Genomic DNA, 27,214 nt, shown 5'->3' on the forward strand with positions numbered 1-27,214 from the left:
GGTGAAAAGATCTTGAGAGGCCCCTCACCCTCTTTGGAGGATGTGAGGGGATCTAAGGCTCCTGGAGTTTGAGAGCATCAAATGGGCTTCTTCCTTTTGCATCACAATTAGTGATCTAAAACATTAGAGATTTTCTAGGGCTATATCCACTCTAACAGGATGTCTAGCATGTGCTGTCACTTCTAATTTTGCCAGTGATCACTGAGTACCATTGAGAAGGGCAATTATTGTCCAGGATTTTATGGAAGTTGATAACAAATCTGGCTTGTCCTTGGGGTTACTTGGAAGTGACATGTATTCCCCCATTGAAAAACTTCCATGATGAAATTAGCCTCTCGTGGTGAGTACATGTGAAGGAGTTGTGTTTAATAAAGCAGATGCCATTATAAAAGTAAGATGCTGATTTAAATGCCTTAAAAATATGCACAGGCTGGGCGCAGTGGCTTACCCTTGTAATCCCAGCATTTTGGGAGGCCAAGATGGGCGGATCATGAGGTCAAGAGATCGACACCATCCTGGCCAATATGGTGAAACCCCCGTCTCTGCTAAAAATAAAAAAAATTATCCGGGCATGGTGGCATGTGCCTGTAGTCCGAGCTACTCGGGAGGCTAAGGCAGAAGAATCGCTTGAACTCGGGAGACAGAGTTGCAGTGAGCCGAGATCGTGCCACTGCACTCCAGCCTGGCAACAGAGCGAGACTACATCTCAAAAAAAAAAAAAAAAAAAAGTACATCGTTGGGATTGCTATTTTGTACTAACATGCTCTAAATCAGGCTGGTAATGAAACTATTCTAAATGAAGGAACTCATTTTAGTTGTGCCTGAAAGAAAAAGTTGAGTAGGTACCACATTTATCATTCAAGTTGGTTTTTAAGTTTTATACGTGGATGGCACTAACTTACTAAATTTCAGTTTGTGGATTTTTTTTCATTATTTCTATAGTATTGACAATAAAGTCATTCATATTCATCTATCCCATTTAATTAAATTATCTCTAGGCATGTTAGATTGTTATCTTGTATCAAGAACCATCTCTATTGAATAAAATATTCCCAAAGAATTTTCTGGAGACCAAGAGCCTGGACATTTTTTTTTTTTTTTAATAAAGAAAGATTACCTGCTACTTCAGTTTTTCTGGGTACCACAAAATTGCCATGTTCCTATAAACTGGTATACTCATTCTATGAGGTGTTAGAAACTCTTCATTTTACTTAAAACTAATCATGTTATGTTTGCCTCCTACCTGGTGAGATTATGTTCTCATTCTTTCATTAAACTTTAGTTTGATGACTCTGTAATGTAAATGTGACCTTCAAAAAGGCAGAACGGACCTGTGGGCCACATTCATCTCTGTCTTGAAGCTCACATCTCTATTGTCTCCCAAATTTGAATGCAAATTGGCATTTAATTTTGAACTCTTCAGGAAGAAATCATTGTATTAAGTTGGCATGCATTTAAGTTTGAGTTACTCACCTCCAGATTTGGACTCCAGATTAAGACTCCATCAGTGGAATCTTCTTGAAGGTTAAAAATTCTAATAAATTTATTACCCTTTGTTGGATCTGACTGGAGAAGCAAGGTCCAGAGAAGAATTTAAATGCCCTATAGGCTCATTGTACCTCGTTATCATGCTCGCAAGGGTTTCTCCTCCGCCTTGGAAAATCTGTAAACAAGCAACATCCCCAGCTTTTAAATGTTTCTTGGGATTTATCCTCTTTTATGGGGAATGTAAGGCAGAGGTCCTCAACCTCAGTGATATTTGGGCCAGATAATTCTTTATTGTGGGGAGGGTGACCCTGAACATTATAGATATTCTGCAGCATCCTTAGACTCTACCCTCTAGATTCCAGTAGCATCTGCTGAGTCCTGAAAACCAGAATGTCTTCAGATGTTGTCAGCTGTCCCTTAGGGGGGCAAAATTGCTCTCAATTGAGAAGCACTGATTCAGGGTAATTATGTAGAAGTTGTTTTAGTAATGCTTTAAGTATACCATAAGAGCAGGTAACTCTAGAAATCACTGGGCACTGAGGGCAAAACTGAGCTGAATTTTTAATCTTAGGATACTTTAATTCATTTTCTCCCTTTGGCTCATGACTTAAAATGGTGTGTGTTGGGGTGGGGAGGGTGGTATGTTGCCATTGTGGGAACCACTGTCTTTGTCGCTTGTGGTGAATTAATGATGGGAATATCTAAGCAGCCGTCAGATTCATAAATCACTAGAAATGAAAGGGATAACACATAAAAGTCTCTCCCTTTTGTTTAGCAATTTATCATTTTCCCTGCACATTAATAAACAGAGCTCCCCCGAGGTAAGCCCCTGGAAGATAAATATTTCTCCCTAATTTCCTCAATTGTAGCTAGTAGATCACATGGGGGAGGAGAGGTGCTTGTCACCACAAGTTGCCAGCTTCTTATCCTTCATTTCTTCCACATAGGCAAGTAGCAATAAATAGCTGGTACGGAGTCCAACTGCAGGTAATTAGGTTCTTTTTTGTTTATATAACAGGCACCAGATTCCCCAGCCCCAGGCTGTCAGCCAGGCCAAGCCGAAAACGTACACTGTCCATATCACCACTGTCTGATCATAGCTTTGACCTTCAGACCATGATAAGGACATCTCCCAACTCCTTGGTCACGATTCTCAATAATTCCCGTAGCAGCTCTTCAGCAAGTGGCTCCTATGGTCACTTATCTGCAAGTGCAATCAGGTATGTATTTTCCTGAATCCATTATGTGTTTTTTAAATGTAATGTCAGCACTTGTTTGCACCTGTAGTGATGCATTTTCAGTACCAACTGCCTATGAGGAAGAATAAAACCGCATGATGCTGTGCCTATACCAAGAGGCAGGTCAAATATCACCATGAATTGCAAAACCAGTTATTGGGCCCCAGATTATTTTGTGTTTGCAGACATTAGTCAATAGCCCCTATATAGAAATAGCAGTTGTTGAGTTCTGATGAAATCCACTTTGTAGAGACAGTAAGTATGGCAAATCTTTTTATCCAGCCTTTTCCTTGTAATAACGTTCTCTAGAGGAAAACTGACTTCATACCTGGTTGTATGACACATGTACAGAACATGAACAGAAATAAAAAGGCCAGTCATGGCAGAAGTCTTGTCCTACAACTCTGAAGAGAAAGGAGTCCATTGGGAGGGAGAGAGAAACAGCAGGACTTTTCGTCTGATGGAAAATAAGTGCAGATGATGTTGGAAAGCATAGTTATCAGAGGAAATCTGGCAAAAGAATATTTCTTTGTTTTTCTGTTAAGTATTTTTAGCTTAATCTGAAAGATCCCTATTTTGACCATACACCTTTGTTAACCGTGGGTAATTCCTTGCTTGACAGAAAGTGCTTTGACACTTCCATGAAGCACCTCATGTCTGTTCTTGCATGTGAAGGTACAAGCACAGACTTTTGTAAACATGATTAACATAAAATATTTCTTACTGGTAATGATCAACGTGGACTGATGTCAGTAAGTAGGGAATAAAAGTAAGCCAACATATGAATTTTAGTTGAATTAGCTGATCATTTATTGTTTGAACTAAGCCAGCTCACAAATGGTTGAGACATAGAATGAGATAGTACTCTAATTAGTTAATTTAGCAATCCTGGTTATAAACTTTAGCTCTCATTTCCCCAAAATTTGTTGCCAATAATTTAAGAATTCAGTTACTAGCGATCTTTTTGAATTGTAGTTTTGTTAATTGTGAATAATTCCTTGCTTGAAAAGTACATACTAATGGATGTTTTCACTAGCCTTGGTTTTAACAAGTGAGGTTTTGTTTGTTTCTATGAATGAACGGTAGCATTAGTTGTTCGTTGATAGGTCTTCCATGGTAGATATACAATTAGGGAAACTTCATCAATTCAGAAAAAAAAGTGTTTGCAGTAGCAAAATACCCACATTTAGTAAAAATAATGAATACTGTTGTCTTTCCCTAATGTTCTCCATTACAGTTTTAATTCTTGTTCAATTATCAGCAATGTTCTTCAGTAGGCAAGTTAATATTTAAATGTGGTAGATCCTAATTTTAATATGATGTCATTTTCTGCTGCTTTTCTTTGTTCTTTTCATATGGTCACTAAAGTGTGGAAACATGGAGAGCTGCAAGCAACTGTGATAGCAGTCAGTGCACAGGGAGGGGTCCTGGGGCACTTTCCAGATTAACCACTGCAGTCACAAATAAAGGCTTTAGAGTTGGATATGTCTATGGTCAGATTCCAGCTTTGCCACCAACCAACTATGCAAACCTAACTTACCTCTCAGCTCTTTGAAGTTTAGTCTTCACATCTGTAAACTACAGATAAGACACCCACTATATAGGAAGAAGGCACATTGTACTAAAGCTGGTGTGGATCTGCAATGGCAGGATGAGATTCCTACCTGGGGTGAAGTTTCAGGGGGTGCTGAGCTGGGATGGTTCGTCCAGGAGAGGAGCCATCACAGACCTGTCTGTGCTACACTGCTCTCCATCCCAGTCTGGCCCCGAGGAAGCATGCCAATCTCAGAACCCTGGCCTGGCTGTTCCTGCACTCCTGGCAAATATTCCTGGGTCATAGACTGACATGGACTGGAGATGACTTTACTGCAATTGTGCAATTATTACATGGCATGACTAAAGTCATAGCATCCAAGTAGCAGAAATGTGACATACAGTGATAGTCACAAAGATAACACACAAAATCACTTCATGAACATTCACTTCTCTTGTTTCTGTTTACTTTTTCTTTCCTCTTGCTCTCTGCCCAGGTCTCTTAACTTTTTACAGCATCTAAAGGACATAGATTAGAATATGATATAGAAATGGTCATGATGCTATCTTTATTTATTTCTACCCCAGCCTCCTTAGTCCTTACGGTCTCCTGGTCTCCTCATCTTCACCCAGGTAAGCTAGTGTCAGTACTTAACAGACTGTCAATCTGCTGACTTGAAATCATCATTGCTCATTTCGTCTCCAAGGAGCTATACCACACCTCTTTATATCATTAGAGATGGAAGAAGAGATTCACTTAAAGACCAGTCAGGTCCTTGGAGGCTGTGACAGTTGGGTGCCTGGGCCCATTGTGTCCTCATTTTCTTTCTTGCCTTTGATACTTTCGATTGCATCTTTTCTCTCTCAGTGCAATCTCTCCCTCTTTAGTACACATTTGCTGTATTTTAGGACTGTATGTCTGTTCTCAAACAGAACAGGTAATGCAGATAACCCAAGATGAGATCAGCTTCCCATATAATGATGATAATAATTGTTATCACTGGCACCACTTGCCAGTTCTTTAGCTGGAGGAGTGCCAGTGCCTTGCTTACTCCTGCTCTAAGTTTTATTTTCTGAGATCTAAAAACTGACTTCAGGAATAATCAGTTAGTGGTAGCACCAGAGGATCTGGGAAAGGAAAGAAGCAAGGAGACATCTAGAAAAGGTAACTAACTTTCTCAACAGCGAAAGGTACAGGAGAGAAAGTCGACTTCAGGTGCGTTTAGCCTCTGCGACATGCTGACTGACAGGGCAGGCGCGAGGCTCAGGCTCGCTCACCGTTCTCACGTCACAGCTATTTGGCAAAGCAAGTGGTGTTATTTTTTTATTTTTATTTTTTTGAGACAGAGTTTCACTCTTTTGCCCAGGCTGGAGTGAAGTGGCACGATCTCGGCTCACTGTAACCTCTGCCCGCCAGGTTCAAGCGATTCTTCTGCCTCAGCCTCTGGAGTAGCTGGGATTATCGTGGCCCACCACTGTGCCCAGATAATTTTTGTATTTTTAGTAGAGACGGGGTTTCACCATGTTGGCCAGCCTGGTTTCGAACTCCTGAACTCAGGCAGTCCACCCGCCTTGGCCTCCCAAAGTGTTAAGATTACAGGTGTGAGCCACCACACCTGGCCTTATTCTTGTTTTACACATAAGCCCAGTGGGTCTTTGCAAGATGAAGTTAGCAAAGTTCCGTGCCTAGTGGGCATCAGCACTAGCACTCCAGTTTCCTGCTTGTTAATTTACTCTAAACACACTTGACTTTCACACTTACATGTTTTCTAATACCTAATTTGCTGTTGGTATTGGCAATGCATCAGTAATGATGTTTACATTTCCAAACATGTCATTAAATGTTTAAAGATACTCATTCAGTTTCTAAGAAATGCCATAGCTGTCTCCTTCACATCTATGCCCTAGTGCAAATGCGGTTAAAGATGCCTGTAATCGCATTTACCACTATTTGACATTTCCATATTTTCTTTCTCCTTTAGTAGTCTGCTATCCATTTCTCTCCAACAGAACACAAGCACCAAAAAGCCAATCACTGTGTACTGCTTGTTCCCACCCTTGTTACACCTGCATTCTCTCATATTGACGCCATTCAGTAAATATTTCTTGAGTAAATAAATTAAGGAGCTCTCTCATGGGTAATTAGAATTCTCATCATCCCCTTATTAAAGTAAGTTTCTATATGGTGGATGAATAATTCTGGTTTTCTGAAAGCTGCAATCTGTATGAGTGTTATATTATTACATGGCCTGAGATTGATAGATACAGAGACAGAGGGGTGAATAGAAAATAAAGGGTTAAAAAAGCAAATGTCTATTTTAAGCTTCTGTGTGGTTCTTTTGTTTATATATTTACTTAATAATCCAGACTACTATAAAAATACCACATAAAACTAATATTTATTCACAAAATCCCGTTGGCATATTATAACAGTACTTGATTATGTCAGATTTTTTAAATGCATTGTCTAGACGTATCTGACAAGTCTTTTAAAATCTCATAATTAAAATAGCTTTCAGAAATAACTCCATGCACATTGGAAAGTATGTTATAAAATACTGCATGTTTCAAGAAGTTGTGGCTTCTCCATCACCTGAAGACTCCCCATCTAAGACTAGATCATTTATATTTATCAAATACAGCCAGTAACCCCCACTCTACATAGTTAAGGCTAACGTTGTAAATAGCCAGTGAATCACAGTAGGTTAAAATAGTTTACCTTTGCTAAAACCTTCTCCCTAAGAAATTGAGCCACCACTGGAAGAGAAGGTGTTTAAAATGATACCCTTCTTCTGTAGTCTTCCGGCAAATGTAAATGGGATGAAGAAATGAGTACTCCACTCATTTCTAACCCAATGGGTTTCACTTTCTCACTTTCTATTTAATGGCTACAATGAAAGTGGTTTTATATTCTTAGTGGTTTTAATTATGGTGTGACCAGGAAAGAGATCTCAGTGAAAATGACATTCCCATTTTGCACATCACCCCTCTGAGCGCCAAGATCTTCAGCTTCACAAAACCGTGCAATGTTTTTGTGTTGCCAACACTGATGAGCTCAGCCTGATGATGAGAGGGCAAGTTGTGTTTTCTGTTTCGTGGATCATCAGCCCTCTCTGACACTAGGACCCTGGAGTAAGGGTGCAACTGGCAGGTCCACTGATGCTGCCTGAGGCAGGGTGGAAATCAGCTCGGCCTCCATAGCTCCTTGGCTCTGTGCTTAGTAAACACCTTGCTTATGTCAGAGAAATAACACACGAATGAATTGAGAAAATACTGATGAACAGATAAATACAGTGCCAAATTACTGACGTCTTTAAAATTCTTATTCCATCTTCTAAAAATTTGGAGATGACATTCCCTTCCCCCATTTTCAGTAAAATAGTTAATACTGCCTTAAAAAGATAGCTCTCATTTACTTCCTTAAAAGTAATTAATATTACCTGATGTGGTAGTTTTATATAGTATTTCATTTAATCAGTTATTAATTCCTCACACATTTAGCTGAGCTTAACTCTGTGCTAGTCGCTGTACTGGGGGAATGGGGGCTACGCAAATGCCTGAGAGAGACACAACCCCCACCTTCATGGAACTTACAGAAGGGAGAAGCCTCTAAGCATATTAATAAACGAATGAATGAGCAAAGGAGCTAGTAAGGGAACAAATGAATGAACAAAGGAGCAAAGGAAAGGAGCTGGTAAGGGTTCTGGTCAGTGCTGTAAAAGAAATGACCCAGATGTTAAGAAAGAATAGCACCACGGGCCTAATTCAGGGGATTGGCCATTGACTTACAGGATGATGACAAGATACCCTGGAAAGCTTTCTACAAGTTTCCAAGATGAAGACCAAGCAGGTGAAGGCCCTGAGGTGGGAGGAGTAAGGCGTTGGGGGAACTGTCAGCAGATGACAGTTAAACACAGGGCAGGTTAGCCAAAGCACAAGGTTGGCAACACAGGCAGGGGCCAGGTTATACCACAGCATCTTGGACCACTAAGGACAATAGGAAGGGCCTAAGATCTAGGGCCTTAGATCTGGAAGACCAGAAATCTAAGGGCCTTCCCTGGAGGCCCCCCACAAGGCTGTTTAATTTTACAGATAAGGAAACTGATGTTAAGAGAGGTTAGAAGACTGAATCAAAGGCACTCAGTTGCTCACGTGGCAGAACCACAAATTCAACCTGAGTGTTCACCAGACACACTTCTTTTTTCTCTTAGAAATCCTCAAATGAGAGGCATGGTGAAAAGCATTGACAGGAAATGCTATTTATAATAGAAATAATAATACCTGATGATATTTTGAAGAAACGGGTTATGCATATATTAACATACAATTTTTCTAACCACGTCTAACATACCTGATGAGCCAGATCTCATGTGAGAGTATGTTATTGCCATTCACGTTCATTGAGGTCATATCTATTTGGCTGCTTAATGGCAAGTAGCTTTTTAGCTTTTTAGATCAGTTTCATAATGTAAAACCTAATGTATTTTTCTCCAAAGCATTATTCAGAGAGCATATGCCTAAATGTAAATGTTGAGATATTTAAGAGCATGTGGGTCTTTATTTGTGTACTCTTTACTTCTGAGGCTGGGCTGGGTTTCCAATAAACTTGCCCTGGAAACTTTTATAGATGGAAGTGGAAGCTTTATTTTTTTCCCTCTCAGATAGAAGCACATGTGTGCATGTGTGTCCCTACACATATACAAGTAATGACAACTGTTGGCCCATTCTCTGCAAAACTGGAAAAAAAAATGGTTCTTTGGATGGCAGCTGTTGTGCAGCAAATTCCACAGCTGTAACCAGAGTGAGGATGACCTCTTAGTGCAACGGTTGCAAAGTAGCCAGGAAGTTTGGCTTGGCTTTGAAGGTGTCTCTCTCCCTTCTCTTTTCTTGAAGTCAGTTTCTCACATTCTGGTACCATGTTATCTCAGTGGTTCCTGTTGCCTGACTTTACTTCCAATCTTGATTTCATGAGCAAAAGAGGAGAGGTGGGATACTCATTGGATTCTTCTTCAGCCTGTAGAAAACTAGGTTTGTTGTAGCATGAAGTTTCTTAATTCCAGTGCCCTGACCTAAAGGAATAGATCCTGATACTATCCCATGAGTTTCTTCTAAGGATGTTGAAAAAATTCAGACCTGAATGAAAGTTAACAACCAAAGCAATTGGAAGAAGTGTTTTATAGGTGGTGGGTAGACAGAGTTGATTTTACATTTACATTTACAAGACATTTCCCAAGAATCCAGAAGTGCCACATATTCGTTACTCTTCACATTGGACTGAGAGCCGGTACCTTTGTGATGGAGTGTGATTACCACTCACGCCAGGGCTTGCCTGTGGCTTAGTTCTCTAATGCATTACCTACCTGCCCAGCTCTGTGCACACTGGGTCATTGAGAGATTTCAGAGATGAACCTGGAAACTGAAGAGCCTTCCTTTCTGCTCAGCTTCCCACATCCTCCTGTGCCCTTTCCCCACACATATCATGTGCTGGTGCAAAAACCCTGGCACTGTAATTACATGGGAGTGAGATATTCCATGGCAACTCTAGGGAAAAGCTGTTATTTTAGGGAAGGGTTAAGAATGTCCTGTGGATTGAAATCATCAAACAATAAAATAGTAGCTTTTACCTTTGAGTGTGTGGTGGCTGGATGATACGGCCTCTTGACATTTTTCGTACTTTCCTCAATTGTTTTCTTTATTTTTATATAAAAACAAATTTCTTGAATATTGTAATCAGCTCTTACTTACTATTCCAATTTAAAGGACTACAGGAAGCCATATTATGCTGCTTTATTTATAGTACCATTGTTAAGGAATCCAGTATATCCCCAGTGCTCTGACTCCCCTGCCATATATAGAATTCCTGAAGCATTTAAAAAAACATAGGCTTTTCTCATATGCTATTTTAATTGGGTTTTATCCATTTGATTTTAATATTAATGATTTTGAGGTGCCTACATGTATAGTAGGGTGCATAAATGTTTAATGGTTGATTTTCTACAATATGAACTTTTAGCGTTTTCATTTTATATATCATTTTGGGAATAAATATAAATTGTATTAGCAGAATGGATCACAAGAGTTTCTGTACAAATGTTGACTTACATCACTTCCCTGGTGTGAAAAAAATAAATATTTATTGTGAAAGCCAAACATGATTATGCATTTCCAGGTTTAATATATTAATTATAAATTATATGTAACTTTCTGGTTACAAATAATTATTTTTTTCTTTGGCAATATAAATGGGATTTGTATAAAGTACTCAGTTAAAACTTGCTGAATTAATGAATGAGATGCAGTGTGTAGACTTTAGGACATTTATTTTGGTTGCTTAACAGTTTTCCTTTTACATGTACTCTGTTTAGCCCTGTTGGGTATAGTTTTTGAGATCCCCAGAAAGGAGACTTCCACGTAAGTGAGGTGTTAGTGTGCTGTTTACTGTAATGCTAAGAAACAAGAACCAGTTTGCAAAATTTGATCACACTTTTTAAGAGTATTGACAAAACTTTATATGTCTGATTTCTGATGCATATTTACATCAGAACTTCCTTAAAGATTCAGACTTTGATAATTTTATTTTGAAGAAGTCTTTGTAAAAAAGAAAAAATGGTTCCCAGACAACGGTTTGTTAATCACCTTTAACTGAGCTCAGAGCTGAATACGAAGATGAAGCTGACTGAGAAATTATCCTTATTTAGACCCTGCATCCAGTGGAATGTCCTTTCAAACTAACAATCCAGTGACCATACATCTGCTCTGATTAGTAAGCTATCTAACAACCACATTTTTCTCCTTGTCTGCTCTTTACTAAAATAAAGGGCAAATTAATTTTTAAATTAATTTATTCTGGCTTTATAATTGTTGCCCTGGAAGAGTGTTTCTCAAAGTGTGTTGTGAGGAACACTGGTCTCTGGAAGCTCCTCCACATCCTGCTACCAGCTGTATATGGGGTGGACATTAGGAATGCACAGAGAAACAGGCCTGGGCTATATTCCTAAGAGTTTGATGACCTTGGTACTTCTTTCTCTTTCTCTTCATTACACTTACTCACCTCAGGAGGCCTCTGACTGTGTTAGCACGTCACTTGGGAAGATCTGGGCCATCTAACAATTTATTTCTACTGATCTTATTGACTAAATATAGATTAACAGTTACAAGTCACATTTTTATAAATGTTTGTTGTTATTGTCTTAAATTACCCCATCTTTCATATAGTTATTTAGAAACAAAAGCTATAAAAGTAATTTAAAAAATAATAACAGATTAATTATTGAATGTAGAGAATTCAGAATCAGAATGTAAAATTAATCTCTTATGTTGACTCGTTGGAAAGAGTAGGGTAAACAGAAATGTGGAGGCCATGAAGATGGGAAGCACAGGTGCCAAGGTTTAGACTGTAGATTATGTCCTGCTTTAGAGAAGGCATAAGAGATTATTAACAATTTCCACTATAGGCTGGGTGCAGTGGCTCATGCCTGTAATCCCAGCAACTTGGGAGGCTGAGGCGGGTGGATCACTTGAGGTCAGGAGTTCAAAACCAGCCTGGCCAACATGGTGAAACCCCGTCTCTACTAAAAATACAAAAACTAGTTGGGCGTGGTGGTGTATGCCTGTAATCCCAGCTACTCGGGAGGCTGAGGCAGGAGAATCGCTTGAACCTGGGAGGCCGAGGTTGCAGTGAGCCGAGATTGCACCACTGCACTCCAGCCTGGGTAACAGAACGAGTCTCCATCTCAAAAAAAAAATAAAATAAAATAAAAAATAAACAATAGTAATACTTTCTATTTGTAGGAAATTGTGGAATGAATACATGAACTATTTAGGAAGGTTCTTATTCAGGGCCCCTAAAAATAGAATTTACCTTTTGTTTTTAATCTGATCTCTTTAATCAGCAAAGTCTGTCCTGTGCCATTGAAGTGCTACAGAAGGAAATGGATGTAGACGCTAGCTTCGTTTGTGTAATACTGCTTTACAGACATGTTGTCAAATTGTAGTTTTCAGAGGAAAACATAGTTTTCTTTGAGGTGACTCTTCTGAGTGTGGCAGGCAGGATAACGGACCCAAAGATGTCCACATCCTAATCCCTGGGACCTGTGAATAGGTTACCTTCCACTCCAGAAGGACTTTCGCAGGTGTGATTAAGCTAAGGATCTTGAGATGAGAAGATGATCCTCGATTGTTCAGGTGGCAGTGATGTAATCACAGGAGCCCTTGTGAGAGGGAGGCAGGAGAGGCAAGTTAGGGTCGGAGGAGGAGGAGGAGGAGGAGGAGGAGGAGGAGGAGGCATGAGGGATGTGGAACCCTGAGCTGAGGAATGTGGGCAGCCTCCGGGAAACAGAACAGGCGGGGAGCCTAGACCGTCTAGAATAATGCAGCCCCGCTGGCCTATTGCAGACTTCTGACTTCCAGAACTGTAAGGTAATAAACAGTGTCTGTTGTTTTAAGCCACTCAGTTTGGGCTATTTGTTGCAGCAGCAACAGGGAACTAATAGACACTGAAGAATAGATTCAGTCACTTGTTGACTCAGTACTGTGTGTCTGCTCTGCCAGGCACACTGCCTGGTCCAGCTGGACTTTGCCTCCTAGATGGAGAGAAAGAAAGAGTTTTAGAGAGTACTGCATGCTGCCATGAGAATAGAATTGTCATGCAGTAGAAAATTGATGGGGCAAGGAGGTGCAGAGGGCGCTCATTTTGATGGGGCGTGAGTCTAAGAAGGCCCCTCTGAAGCGGTGACATTTAAGCTGGAACCTGAATGTAAAAAAGGAAGTGGCCATTCTGAGCTCTGGAAGCCCAGGGTTCCAGGCAGGGGGCACTGTGAGTGTTGAAGATGCAGAGGGGCTCATGCTGTGACAGGAGGCAAAAGGATGCAGGACTCCCCTCCTCCATGGCCCTCCCCACTTTGATTTAAAGGATGAGGCTGTGGTGGCTCAGGTTTTCTTGTCCTGCCAGTGGGAAAACCTCAGGAGAATCTTTTCATATCTTGATCTTGCCCAAGAGAGTTAAAGGTGTGCGTGGGAGGCATCCTTTCTCATGGGCATTTTGTCTGCGACTCTCCACATCCATGTGCCGTGCCCAGTCATCGCCTGTCCTCAGCCCCAGCACTCTAATGGCAGTGTTCTGAGAGCAGAGGAGGCTTGACTCCCAAATCTGTTAAGTGATACCGTGTCAGAGCTGAGAACTTTCTACTTTTGTCATCAAATTCTAAGTTGACTTTGTCATCTGGAGTGAAGCAGCCCTCTTGGGGCACAGTCCCTGGCAGGAGCGGCAGCAGAAGGCTGAGGGCCAGCCGTTCTGGGTTCAGACAAGCTGTCCCATACCCTGCCCTGGCCCAGGTCTGTGCACGAGGAGGAGTGTTTCTGTTGCTGGCTTCTTATGAATAAGCCCTGAAGGCTCAGGATCACCGTCCACTGTGTGTTCCCTCATAGCCCTTGCAGTCTAATTGTTGATGTGGATTTTAGAGAACATTTATTCTCATCACCTGGTTCTACCAGCAAAAAGATTGGGGCCCGGAATGGGGATATGGCCAAAGTATGTCAAGAGCTTTCAGAACCCCTACCCCTGCTCCCCGAGGGCAAGGAGGGTTGTAGACCTAGGAAACTGCGGTGGGAATGCTGAGCCTTATCTTTTGTAAGGACACCTCCTACATCTTTTTATTTTTTTATTTTTATTTATTATTATTATTATTATTATTTTTTTTTTTGAGACAGAGTCTCACTCTGTCATCCAGGCTGGAGTGCAGTGGTGCGATCTTGGCTCACCGCAACCTCCGCCTCCCCAGTTCAAGTGATTCTCCTGCCTCAGACTCCTGAGCAGCTGGGATTACAGGTGCATGCCATCACGCCCGGCTAATTTTTGTATTTTTAGTAGAGACGAGGTTTCGCCGTGTTGGTCAGGCTTGTCTCGAACTCCTGACCTCAGGTTACCCACCCGCCTCGACCTCCCAAGGTGCTGGGATTACAGGCGTGAGCCACTGCTCCTGGCCTCCTACATCGTTTTTAAAATGCACTTCCCTTATCTGTCTGTGAATGCTTTTGAGTTGCTTATGTATAAAATCAAGGGCATATTTTGCTTTGTGAAATGTTTTTTGAATGGTCTCTATTTTTAATTAAGTACTGATTTTTTAAACCCCCAAATGTCGTGTCTCCCAGAATTAGAAGTGTAAATGACCTTCAGGGACCCTCTCCCAACTCTGCCAGATAGTCTAGGCTTCTAGAACCCTGGAAAGGTGTTTGGAGATACATGCAAAGTCTGTGTGCCATGGTAATTATATGTGAAGTGGGTTATTTTGGTTTTTGTTTATTTAATGAATAGAATAACGTAGTTACACTTAGTAATACTCATTCACCCAAAGGAAGGGGGGCTGTTAAATCATTGTGTTTTTTGATGAATGGCTTGTACACTGAAAAATAAATTGGACAAACTGGCATAGAGCTCAGTGAACATGAAATCAGCTATTAGAAGAAAGCTTGTGAACAAATTCTGAGGCAGATATGCATCTTTTGATTAATGCCCTATCAATCATCCACACAGCTACCTTAGCTAAGTCTTGCCATAATCATTCATGCTTGCTTTTGGAAACACTGGCAGCAACTATAACGCCGCAGAAACGGAATATTATTACTGATTTCTCCCTAACTTACTGTGAACAATGACTGTTTTCACCATGTTTCTGCTTTCCTTTATTAAAGAAATACAATGTAGAATGAAAGGAGAGTTCCTCAAAGCCTGGTGAAATTTTCCTAGGGTATTCTTAATGATATTCAGTCTTAAATGGGCAAGCTATTGTAATGTAAGGTTCTTTGTAGGAATAATAGTAATGTAATCCCATTGAAGCTGCCTGTTATGGATTGTAGTCAAATAGGCAAAATGTAGAGTCACATTAATGAACAGAGTATATCTTTGGAATTATTACTTAAAGTTGTTGAAATGGTTTGAATTTTGCTATTGTAATTATTTTATTCTCCGTTAATGCGCTTAACAGCCATAGTAATTAACCCACCAGATTGGAAATTTGCATGAGTTCTAACTTTGACATTACAAGAAACTCTGATTCTTTCTGGGTATTACACAGCAGGACAGGGAGAAATACATACATATATATATAAATATTTTTTTCACTGATTATTTTTTTAAAAAGAAATTTCCATGAATGCAATTATTAGTCTTTCATGCATTTTTAAGCCATTGGCAAATTCCTTAAGAACACTCCATTCTTTTAAGAGGATTTGATTCCAAAACCACGCTGGCACAAAGAATGATTTGGCATTGCCTGCTAGTCGAGAAATCTTTAGGTAATATCACTGCTTCCTCAGGACTTACTGTAGCCTGAGAAATAGTGTGGCATAATAAAGTGGTGACAGGCATTAGCATGCATAATGGGCTTTAATAGACATTAAATGCTGTTTAGCTAGAAGAGGGAGCAGTGCTCTCCCACTGGAATATTCCTCCATCGAAGCCCATTGATCACTGATTTCAGCGGGGAGAGGTTAATCCATCAGCTTCTGTAACCAGACGGCACTGATGGAAATTCTTTAGGTGGCATTCTGGATGAACCAAGCTTTCCATCTTTACAAACAAATGAGTGATATGACAAGCATGGTGTTCAAAACACATTTAACCAATTGATTTTCTTTCCTCTTGTAATAAGATCTGGAGACATATGAAAGCGTGCGGTGTGAGCTAAGATTAAAGGAATTGCTCCATGCACAGGAACATACGGAACTAAGGGCCAATAAAAGTCCTATAAAGCATGTAGTCACCCATTCTGTTTTTTATATAAAGTTTGTTATTGCAATAAATAGTTATTATTGAGCTGATGCCTTTTATTTCCATTTTTGCAGAATCTTGTTTCAGGTCTGCGTGTATGTGTGCACGCACATGCGTGTCTCATCTCAGTGTTCATCTTTCCCTTAAGAAGTTTTCAAGATGCTTGGCAATAATCCTACCTTCTCATTTAAACAAATTTGATTTGGGATGGTAAAATTATAGATAGAAAGCTGCAGATCTTGTGTATTTGTCTGAGCTCTGCGTTTAAGTGATGATCGTCTTTTTTTTTATCTCCCCTGCGCAGCCCTGCCTTGAGCTTCACCTACTCTTCTGCGCCCGTCTCTCTCCACATGCATCAGCAGATCCTAAGCCGACAGCAGAGCTTAGGTTCAGCCTTTGGACACAGCCCTCCACTCATCCACCCTGCCCCAACTTTTCCAACACAGAGGCCTATTCCAGGGATCCCTACGGTTCTGAACCCCGTCCAGGTCAGCTCCGGCCCTTCTGAGTCCTCACAGGTGAGAGGGACAGGTCAATGCACCCGGCCGTGCTGGTCAGCCGAGGGTGGGGGCAGGCCACCATGTCAGCCGTTAATCAACACAGCACCTCTGTGTTCTCACAGCCTCCATACTAGCATCCTGTCTTCTTAATGCTGAGGTCTAGTCTTCAGTTTTGGTGGACGTGTGGTGTAAGTGCTTCTCATCAAACAGTTTTTTCCCCCAGAGTCATTTTCCCATGGGCATAGCAGCAGGCTGCTTGATAAGGCTTCACTGTGACCTGGTGCCATCTGTAACCTGCATCCCATGTCAATGCAGCGTGTGGATACGTTGCTGTCATTTGGTCACTGTTCACTCCCTCTGCTAGAACCACAGTTGCGACTTACCACCAGGTGGTACTTTAGAGTAAGGCTAAAACTGTGCTTTGCCCTCGTTAACTGTTGCCACTTTGATATTGTTTGGAGAAGAATCTGGATGCTCTAATTAAAGAACTTCACAAACGGAATGTGTTGGTCTTCTACCCTCCTCACAACTTTGTTCTTTTGAAATACCCTGTTGGAGCTTGTTAAAGCCTAAGGCCTCAGCTCCATTCTTCTAGCTTTAAAAAGCCATAGGGAGTTTATACTCACAAGTTAAAAATGAAGAGCTGCTGCATGAACGTATTTTCTAGCTTTGAACATACTATCTGAACTCTACTTACCCTGGGATTGGAGAATTATCAGAGTCGTTGCTTTATAGCCAAATAAGACCGCTTGTCCTGAGTTGCAAGGTTTTAATTATGGTACTGCTCCTTGTTGATGAAAATCTTTTTGTCTCTGGCTCTGCAAATGTGACCAGCAGAACAAGCCCACGAGTGAGTCTGCAGTGAGCAGCACTGGTGACCCGATGCACAACAAGAGGTCCAAGATCAAACCCGATGAAGACCTCCCCAGCCCAGGGGCTCGGGGGCAGCAGGTAGGACACTCAGGCCACACAGGCCAGCGCCCACTCCTCCCAAGACTGGTGTCTTTGGGTCAGCTCCCCCTTCCTCCCCAGACCTGGTGTCTGTTTCACGGCAGTTCCCTGTCCACTGCATTGTTGACCTTGGCCATACTCTACATGTTGTGCAAAAGGCTAGATATGGAGTGACTAAATCGTTTTTCTAGCTCAGAAGCAAACACAGACAGTGCAGGAAGCCATGCGGGGTATACCTTCTTGATAGTTTAGGCAGCTTGGGAGTATAGGCAACTGTAGTTCGTAGAGGAAATGGTTGCATTAATTTGTTGCCGGCCACAGGTGAGACCAGGCCTCAGTCCTCATCTGTGATTTTGGGCCTGAATTATTGAGCTCCTGGACCCAAGCTTGAGCTGTGGCAGATCTACTGATGGGTCCTCTATCATTTTTTCTTATTTTGCTACTTCCCACTTTCTAGGAGAGCCTGGCGAACCAGAAGGGATGAAAACACAACTAACCTAAGGCTAGTTAGATTCTGGCACTCAGCCTAAAATTCTGAAAGGAAGAGTGTAGGATTTCAATCCAGACTCCACCTCTAGTCACTTAAATTCTCTGGGCCTCAGTTTGGACTCTTGTCCAATCTCTCCAGATGTCCACAGAATCTGGACCTTGCTGTCATCCGGCTGCTTCAGCCCAAACCTCAGACTACTTGCCCAAATTTCCTTTTCAGCAAGAACGTGGAGGCTGGAGTAAATTGGTGTCACGGGCTCTGAAATGGATCTTTCCTCTTGCATATTGCCAGACAGCAACAACCTTGCTGGTTACACTTCAATGCCTGCATGCGGTTTTTATCATCTAGCCCCGGATTGGGACCTGAATCTACACAAGATGAATTCTCAAAATGACTCGTATTTGCATTGCTGTGAAGCTGCCGCAGGGGTTTCGGAAGGACTGTGCCCCTGAGCTTTGATGCTGTGGCCCCTGGGCCCTGGGTAGTGAGCATATCCTTAGAGATCAGAGGTGGAATCAGGAGGGCATTATCCCTATAAACTCCACAAAAGTGTCTCACACAGTCTCCAACAAAGGGAAAACAGAATTAGAAGTACTAGTAAACCATTTTCCTAGATTACAAAATATAAGAATAAACAAATTAGCAGACCGAAAATAATTAAAACAACTAAACAAAATAGAAGTACCAAGCTTTTGGGTAAAGACCTGTTTTGATTTATTCTCTTACGAGCTTTGTTTTGTTTTTTGTTTGTTTGTTTTTGGTTTTGTTTTGGGTTTTTTTTTTTAGAAGACATTTGGGTTTATTTTCAGCTTTGTAATCAGGGCAGCAAAGTTTGGCCTCAACTTTTAATTCATCATTTTGACAGGCTGTTGCCTTGAATCAGACGTTTAAAACTCTCAGAGTGTATTTGGTAAATCTGAAAATATGCATAGAAATGATTTTATTGTTTGACTTCTTCAATTCACAAAACCCTAGACCCAAATCTAATTTGGGTTTTTACTTTCTCTTCTTGTCTTCCCTCCCATTGTGTCTGATTCTTACCCCTTCTGTGTTCCCTGCCCCCAACCCTCTTCTTTCAGGAACAGCCCGAAGGAACAACCCTTGTCAAGGAGGAAGGGGACAAAGATGAAAGCAAACAGGAGCCTGAAGTCATCTATGAGACAAACTGCCACTGGGAAGGCTGCGCCAGGGAGTTCGACACCCAAGAGCAGCTTGTGCATGTAAGTGGATGGTATTCAGGAACAGGGCTTTACAGCTCTGTGACCCTTTCCAGGGAGGTGGGCCTCTCTGACCCTGAGCTGAGTCAAGTTTCTTAGCGAGCCGTATTGCGAACTGGAGAGGGCTTTATGACTTTCTGAGAATAAAGAAAACTCGGAGCCACGGTGCTTGACCTGTTCAGTCAGCTAAAGCTGAGTGTAAAATTCAATAAAGTCTTCAATAGAGAGTGTAATGACTCTGATCCTGTAAGCCAGAAAACACTATTTTGAGTTAGCGACTTTGATGGTTATTGAGTAATAGTAAGCTGGACATGAATTATGATTAACCTTTTAACCAAGTTTGATTCCCCTTCCAAGACCCGGTAACAATGAAAAAAATGTGGAGATGGGGGATTTCTTTTTTCCTCTCCCAAACTCTCAAAGCCTAAGGAAGCTCCCATTCTTTTAAGCCACAGTTAGTACTCTATATGAGCTAGGTAGCATAATTTCTTGGTTGGAGGCCAGACCTTGTGGGGTTAGTAGTTTCATGGAAAAAGTTATATGTGTTTTTAAATGTATTTAGTGATGGATGTTTTGGAAACTACAGCATGGTCAGATTGAGAACCACACCTCCTCTTCACCAGGTTCAGGAATTTTTACACACTCTCCTGCATATCATTTCAAAAAATGCAGTGTGCACAAAGCCTTCTCCCCACCCCATGCCTGATTTGTGATACTCCCTTCCCAGTGCTTCACTGTTCTTGGCACTTTCTTGAAGGTCAGTGGAGTTTTCCCTGGCAAATGGGACCAGGAGCGGCTGACGTGGAAGGGCATTTAGATGATCGAATATAAAAAGACTCAGGTGCTACAACTCCTGGCAGAAGCACAGGGTCTTGTTGAGGCATTAAGTGTGGCAGTTAAACTTTTAATATGATGAAAATTGGACAAAGTAGCGTTTGTTGCGATTCTGCTCCTCCTGCTCTCTCTTTCTCTTTCTCTCTCCACTTTCTCTTTCATGATCCATTCTTTTTTTTACAGTAACTGTATTTTTAGGCAATTCATGTTTCTTGATAACCCTCCTCCATTTAGATTAAACACTAAAATTATGAAGTCCCTCTTACATCCCACACGTTTCATAGGCGGTGTGAGCTTTTAATGTGTATCTCCTGCAACTCGGCGCATCCCATGTAATGTATTCCACGGATTACAGTTACACTATAGTGTTAAGCACACAGGTTGCCAGATTTTGAGCTCTGTTCTATACAGAAGGTTTTGAGGATTTTACATGACATCGCCAGGGTCCCTCCCCTCCATTTCTTTTTAAATTATGTCTCCTGGTGATTGTATGGGAGGAATTGTAGATTTCTGAGCACAGAAAAAAAAAGTCAAATGTTTTTAATTAAGGTATATTTCCAGAATTTTTCCATGAACTAAATTCAATTCTTTCTCTTTAATTTAATGCAAGTGTTATTTTTAAGCCAAGCCTGACTTAATGGCCATTTATTCTTGCTGACTGTTTTAATGGAAATCACAAAGACACTGGAATACCAAAGGGGAGAAAAGTTTGGAATTTTTGTTTTAGTATGGGGGAATACTCCCAAAGAGTAGCATATGCCATGTGTATCCTTAGTGATATAATGAATGACCAACAAACATGAAGAGAATTGTTTGTGTAAAAGCTGCCATCATAGAAGAGCTGTTGGCAGGGTGTCTTGCTTTTTAAAATATCCTGAAGTCTCATGGTGCTGTTTTGGAGGCTAAGTCATTGTAGTTTGCAAAGAATGTTGGATACTGGTTCAGTCATTACCAAATCAGGAATGAAATAAGAGCTTATTCTAAGTCTATATTTAAAATGAATTGTGCTCCTCATAAGAGGCAGGGTTTGAAGTAATATTTTTTGGAGTGCGGTAGTAGCTTAACCCTTTCACAGCCTAAATACGGTAATGTGAAAGCTTTTAAAAGATGATGAAATTGCAGGTATTTGAATTTAATTTCAGTGGCCATAATCTCAATGATGTTTTAATAGAGAGATCTGAGTAGTTTTAAAGGAAGGCTGCTTAAAACTACCAACTAACTGACTACCATATTGTCTGTTTTATCAAAACGATCTTTAAAAAATATGAATGCACACGTATACAGTGGACTATTTTAATTTCAGATTAACCAGAAGAAATTCATGTCAGGATTAGAAGAAAATCCAATATATTACCTTTACGATATTAATTTTAGTCTGAGACAAATTATGTGAATAAATAAACTTAAATAAATTAAGAATTATAATTTACAACAACATAAATAAGAATACTAGTTTATATCACTTATTTTCCACCTTTTTACTTACTGTCTGAGGTGCAGGAACCCCTAGTTTGCATGTTTAAATTGATTCTACATTGCATGCCATGTGTGTACTTTCTTACTCATGAGTATATCTGGCAGCAGTAGTGGTGGCCTGTTATAGAATAGGCAGGTGCTTTGTATTATGTTGATTGAAGGAATAGCTACTTCAAGTCCACCTAATTACTTTGGTGGTAGAATAAATACCAGTTGCAAAAACTACTTTTTTACAGAGGAAAGCATTAACAGTTTCCATTCCTGTGACTTTCCTTGGAGAGAGGACATTTTGTGAATTAGTTGAATTTTCATGCCACATACAACCAAGAGGCAAGGTGTTAAACCATTCTGATGCTCTGCCTTATTTATAGCCGTGACCCATTCTTTTTCCCCCTCTTACAGTTAATAGAAAGATTCATGATTCTTCATGGTTGTCTATCTAGTGTCTGACAGTCCCGACTGCCTGCTAAAGCAAGTCACTATCTATAATTGATATCCTTCCGGGGAATAGGGTGCTGGCTGCAATTGAAGGGCTTTGCTGAAAGCTCTTAAATCCTGACAAGTTCTCCCCTTGTTCTGGTTCAGTCGTTGAGCTGCACAGTTGGAATTCCGGAGTTATTTGAACTTGGTGCAAAAGGGAGACATGTGTTTCACATTAGCAAATCACAAAGTTGAAGAAGAGAATTAGAAACTCGGCTGACTTTGCCCGCCAGGTAGTCTCATTTCCACTGTAATGCACTCCATGTACTCTTGAAAAGATTACCTCGTCCATTACTATCTGAACAGATGGGCTAAATATTAGCCTTTCCCTTCTCTTCTCCTTTATTTCAAGCCCCTCTCCTTCACCAATTATGTGTTTATTCTAGGTTTACTGCTGGGTCTTTATCACAGGGATGTTTAATTAATTTATCTTTCCAGCAAGATAATTACAATTGGGCTTAGTTACTCTCAAGCCAGTATTAAATTTGTCATAAATTTGCTTTTATGACCAGAAGCTAAGAAGATAGGTGTGTATTTTTGTTAGCTTTGTTCTTGTACTTCATCCCTTTCTTGGTGTCAGTTAAAATTGAAGGAAACAAAAAAGCAAGAGGAGTATATAGAACGAAAATTAATTCCAAGTACATTGAAGACTGAATTTATTATTGATTTGCCAAGATGCAAATATTTTCTTTCGCCATTTGAAAGGCACACATTCTAACATCTCAAAATGAGTTGAAAGTCCATATTTTTCTTCAATTTTAAATTAACCAGACCTTTTTCTTGTTGAGCATTATATTATAAAAGACGTGAATCATAACTTCAAATGTGTTTCTGAGAGTTGCAGTGTAACCATTCTCAAAGTGTTTTTTGGTTTGGCTTTCTGTTTATGCTATTTGGTTTGTGCTGATGGTATTTGGTTTAGCTTGTGTTTATTATGTAAAACAGCTTAGCTCAACTTCTTCCAAGGAGGAAGGATGCTTTCTGTCTACAGAGATCCATTTCCCTCTTGTTTTAATTTTGTCCTAGAAGTAAGTTCCATCTTTGGCTATTTGATGTTTGAGGTGTCAGAAATATGCACAGCCTGCAGCACACGTTAGTCTCAGGTTCTCTGAAACCTGCACACTTTGGTTATGCATGACATTGTATATACCACCTATGTTTTGAGAGGCTTTCTAAGAGGAGGAAAAGGAATAAACATAAAGAACTTCCATCTCAGTGTGGAGTCATTACTGCTGAGTGGCTGGTTATGCTTGAAAACATCAGTGCTGAGATCGAAAGAATAATAGTATCATCACCATACTTCATGTCCACCTGTTTGCTGTAACTCTGCAACTCTTCACCCTCAAAACCCCCTATTTCTGTGTAAGAAATAACACACATAATATTCTCCCCGCAAGGGTCTTTAAAAAGTCAAATGATTTTAAAATTTTTATTCCCCAGCCCAATCCCCAGCAGCATGACCCTGCAGGGCCCTTGGCAATCACACTGGGGGATGTTGTCTTCTACCTGTGGGGCAGAACCGCAGAGAACGTGAGAGGTATTTCTGTTAGCACCCAGCTTCAATTGGGTGGCATTTAAGTCTCTGTAATCCTCCATTTGTCTCCTTGAAGCATAGTGTCAAAAATTCACCTTTTTGTAGAGTGATTAACCACCTACTTGGATTTTAAAATGCTTTCATATGCTGCGAATTTTGATCTCTAAAAGCATGCTGAAGTTTCCTTTATCAGAAGAATACAGCCATAATCACCTTTGCTGCCATTTGGAAACAAATTCTATACATCAGCAGCATGAAAATGAGGGGCTTTCTTTTTAATATAGAGATTTAGATATAAAGAAAGCACATCTAATTTGTGAAGAATTGATGTGTCTGTAGAAACGCAAGGAAGAGTTAGGATGTTAAGACATTCTTTTCACATTAATACCGTGATCCTAAATTTGCATTTTAAATGTTTCCCATATAATTTTGATCCCTTTGCTAAAGTTGCATTGTCTATCCTTACCTAAGAGAAAATTGAGTTTAAGATGTGATAGGGGTCTCAGATATGAGGCAGAAATTAGTTTTGTGTGCACATAAAACGAATGAGTGGAGATTTTGATCTTATTTTCCCTACATGGAGTTGCTAGTTAATTCGGTTACTCTAATTATTTGGAAACACGGCATATAAAATATAGACTAAGAACTACAAACTTCAAAGCCATCTTTTGACAATTTTGCCTTAAGGATCACGTTCTCTTTAAAGTTGCTGACTAAATTGCACCTGCAGAAATTGTTCCCATAAAGAGACACTCAGGAGATCAGATCGAGTGCGAGGGTGTGTGAGGGCTGTGTGGTCCACCAGCCAGAGCCCCTCAGAGCCAGCTGGGATTCTGAGTGGCAGCCCCATCTCTGCCCTGACTCTTGGGATGACCTCCTTAGAACCATTTGACCCCTTAGAACGTTATTTTCTCACTTATCATACTGTGAAACAGCCGTGAAAATAAACGCTGTCCCCAACGTCCAAGGCCAAGCAGAGATCACATGCAGTAGGTCTAATGAGAAACAGACAGAGGGTCTTGAAGAGGTCACTCCGTCTCTCGTTGTTTTATGTGTGTGTTTCACTGGTTTGAGTGGGGGAGGAGAATGCGGTGGCACTGTTGGTTTCTGTGGCTTATTTTATATTAATTGTTGCTAAACTGGGATATACGCTAGACTGAAGCCAAGAGACTTCCTTTTTCTTCCGCAATGTGTTTCTGCTGAATAAGATCTGGCTAAGACATCTTGCCTTGTTCAACCTTGGTTTTAGTCAAAGAAAGCAAAAAGTTTGAATTGGATAGTCCTTAGGACAGGGATGGCAAACAGATTCTCCCTCAAGTGCCAGCTTGCTGGCTGGCAGCCACTGGGAGTGCTGTGCAGAGTCCCCCTCCCCTTTCAGCCTGGGAGGGAATTTGGGGTGGGCTGGGAGTGGCAGGGGGCTGTGAACAGTTATGGGTGACTGCCCCCAGGTGGAGTTTAGGAGGCAGCCATGTATTAGTTACTTTCTTAATTCATTCATCCGTTGTATACTCCCTGAAATATTTCATCAAAATCTTCCTCCAAGTAACGTTTCTGACATCTGGGGAACATTTTCCTATTGAAAGCTTTTTAGCTGGTTCTCAATGATACTTTAGGTGAGATTCTAGATTCTGCCAATAATTAGTGCTGTGGAATATTCTGTAGGGATCCACTCCAGACAAGTGGGAATGGTGGTCACTTTGGGCTGGGCTGCATACCTCATTTGAATATACTTGCCTATAGCAGATGTTGCTGGCATAATGTATTCTCCTGTTTATTAGGAAAAGTACAAGCCAAAATTAGTGGATCAGCCATTTGCTCAACAGCTCTTGATGAGATGTGCAGAGCCCTGGTAGGTGCTACATGGGCTGGGGACAGCCCGTGTGGTACCCACAGCCCCAGCTTTGTGATGGGCACATGATTTACACCCTCAAGGACTGGACAGTCTAACTGGGAGGTGGAGATAAGGAAATATAAAAGCATAGTGAACAACAAGAGGTGAAACATAATGAAGTCATAATTGTGTATTGCGACTCTATGGGCTGAGAGAGGGAGGAGTACAGAGGAATACTGGAAAAGACTCCTAGGAAACAGGTGGAAAATATGGTTAGGGTCAAAGTAAATCATGCAGGTAAACTTTTGAGGCCTGATGAAATGATGAAATGATGATGATGATGATGATGGTGATGGTGATGATGATGATTTGAGAATAATTAGCACCTGATTTGAAAGAATACTTTTGTTTCCCATCGTTACCCAGTGGCAGTACAATGTGAATGTGTTTCAAAGCCGACGGACCTGGGTTCCCGGCCTGCTCTGCTCCCAAGGAAAATAGTGACTTTTACCACATAAAATGGGAAGGGAATTAGCTAAAAAAGTTATAGTCAATAAAATGTTAGTGATTCTGCTTATAAGAGAGAAAAATGTAAAGATATTTAGAGGCTGCTATGTTCATGCATGTCACGTATAAAAGCAGGGGTTATGTTAATATTCAGGCAGTGTTGGGGTTGGTATGTCAGCATGAAATTAGTAACTGCAAAAAGATGTCGATAGGGCCCCAGTTCATGAAACACTGCGAGAGAAGAACTGGAGAGGCCTCTGGGTTCATTTCTTCCATTGCAGGTTCTTCCTTGTGCGTTTCCACGGTGTGGAGATTCCATCTCTCCTGTTCATGTGTCCTGACATCCTTCTGGAAATTTTCTTCAGTGGTTACACCAAACCAAGATTTCTCCACTGTAGCACATAGGGGCAGATCATTCTCTGGTGTTGGGGGTTGTCCTGGGCACTGTAGGGTGTTGAGTGGCATCCCAGGCCTCTCCCCACGAGATGCCAGTTCTTTATAGTGGGGAGCTGTCCTGCGCGTTCCCTCCCTTGTCATGACAACCAAAACTGTTTCCAGACATTGTCAGATGTCCCTGGGAGACAGTATTGTCCCCAGTTCTGCCCTAAATATTTCCTCTTGCCGCATAGTGTGGAGAAAGAAAAACACACGTAAGAAAAACAAAAAAAAAAAATTGCAATTAAAGAAAAAGTTTCTCCTGTTTCAGTGTTCTTTAGAATGTTCAGATTAGAAATAAGAGATGATCTCATTAAAATGTATCTAATAAGAAGCTACTTAAATATACCTATGTGTGTGTGTGTGTGTGTGTGTGTAAACTGGCAGAACTTAATTTAAAAACCACATTTGCTAAGGTTAGGCACACAGTAGTTCTCAGTAAGGCCCATAACCAGCCAAGCCCTTTTTCTTGGTGGAGAAACTCCATCACTATTTTTTTTTTCAGCCCTAGGGAAGTCACACAGACTCCAAATTCTGAGATCATGGCAGGCAGAGTTGGAGATCAGGCTCCTGCTTTGACATAAAACAGAGCTCCGAGAACAGAAAGCAGTTTTCTAATGCGAGGACTTTTTTTTTTTTTTTTAAGATTTGGGGATATTTAGGCTTCTCTCGGATTAGCCAAATACTACCATGGAGGCATTTTTATTTTCTCTAGAACAGTTAATGTTGCAAGAAAAGAGAACTGTAAATGGGATATCCTCAAGAGAGTATGTATAAGCCAAGGCCTTAAACTTAAACCAACCCCACCCAACCCCACCCAGTTACCAGTAAAACCAGCATTAATCAGTGAGTGGGGGATGGGAAGAACACCAGATAGTGTGTTGGAGATCTGTCTTTCATTCCTACATCTGCCAGAAACTGTTTCTGAATTTA

The 27,214-nt window shown here is 40.8% G+C and overlaps 1 protein-coding gene across 1 annotated transcript in view; it reads left to right on the forward strand.

Moving 5' to 3' along the window:
- The window catches only part of GLI3 (GLI family zinc finger 3), a 277,220-nt gene that overhangs the window by 195,576 nt on the left and 54,430 nt on the right, over positions 1-27,214 (forward strand). The window contains exons 7-10 of the mRNA XM_063609636.1: positions 2,507-2,708; positions 16,331-16,544; positions 17,364-17,477; positions 19,047-19,187. Coding sequence (XP_063465706.1) covers positions 2,507-2,708; positions 16,331-16,544; positions 17,364-17,477; positions 19,047-19,187 — 671 coding nt within the window. The remainder of the gene's footprint in view (positions 1-2,506; positions 2,709-16,330; positions 16,545-17,363; positions 17,478-19,046; positions 19,188-27,214) is intronic.

The sequence above is a fragment of the Symphalangus syndactylus genome, chromosome 9 (assembly GCF_028878055.3).
Source record: "Symphalangus syndactylus isolate Jambi chromosome 9, NHGRI_mSymSyn1-v2.1_pri, whole genome shotgun sequence".
Lineage (NCBI taxonomy): Eukaryota > Metazoa > Chordata > Mammalia > Primates > Hylobatidae > Symphalangus > Symphalangus syndactylus.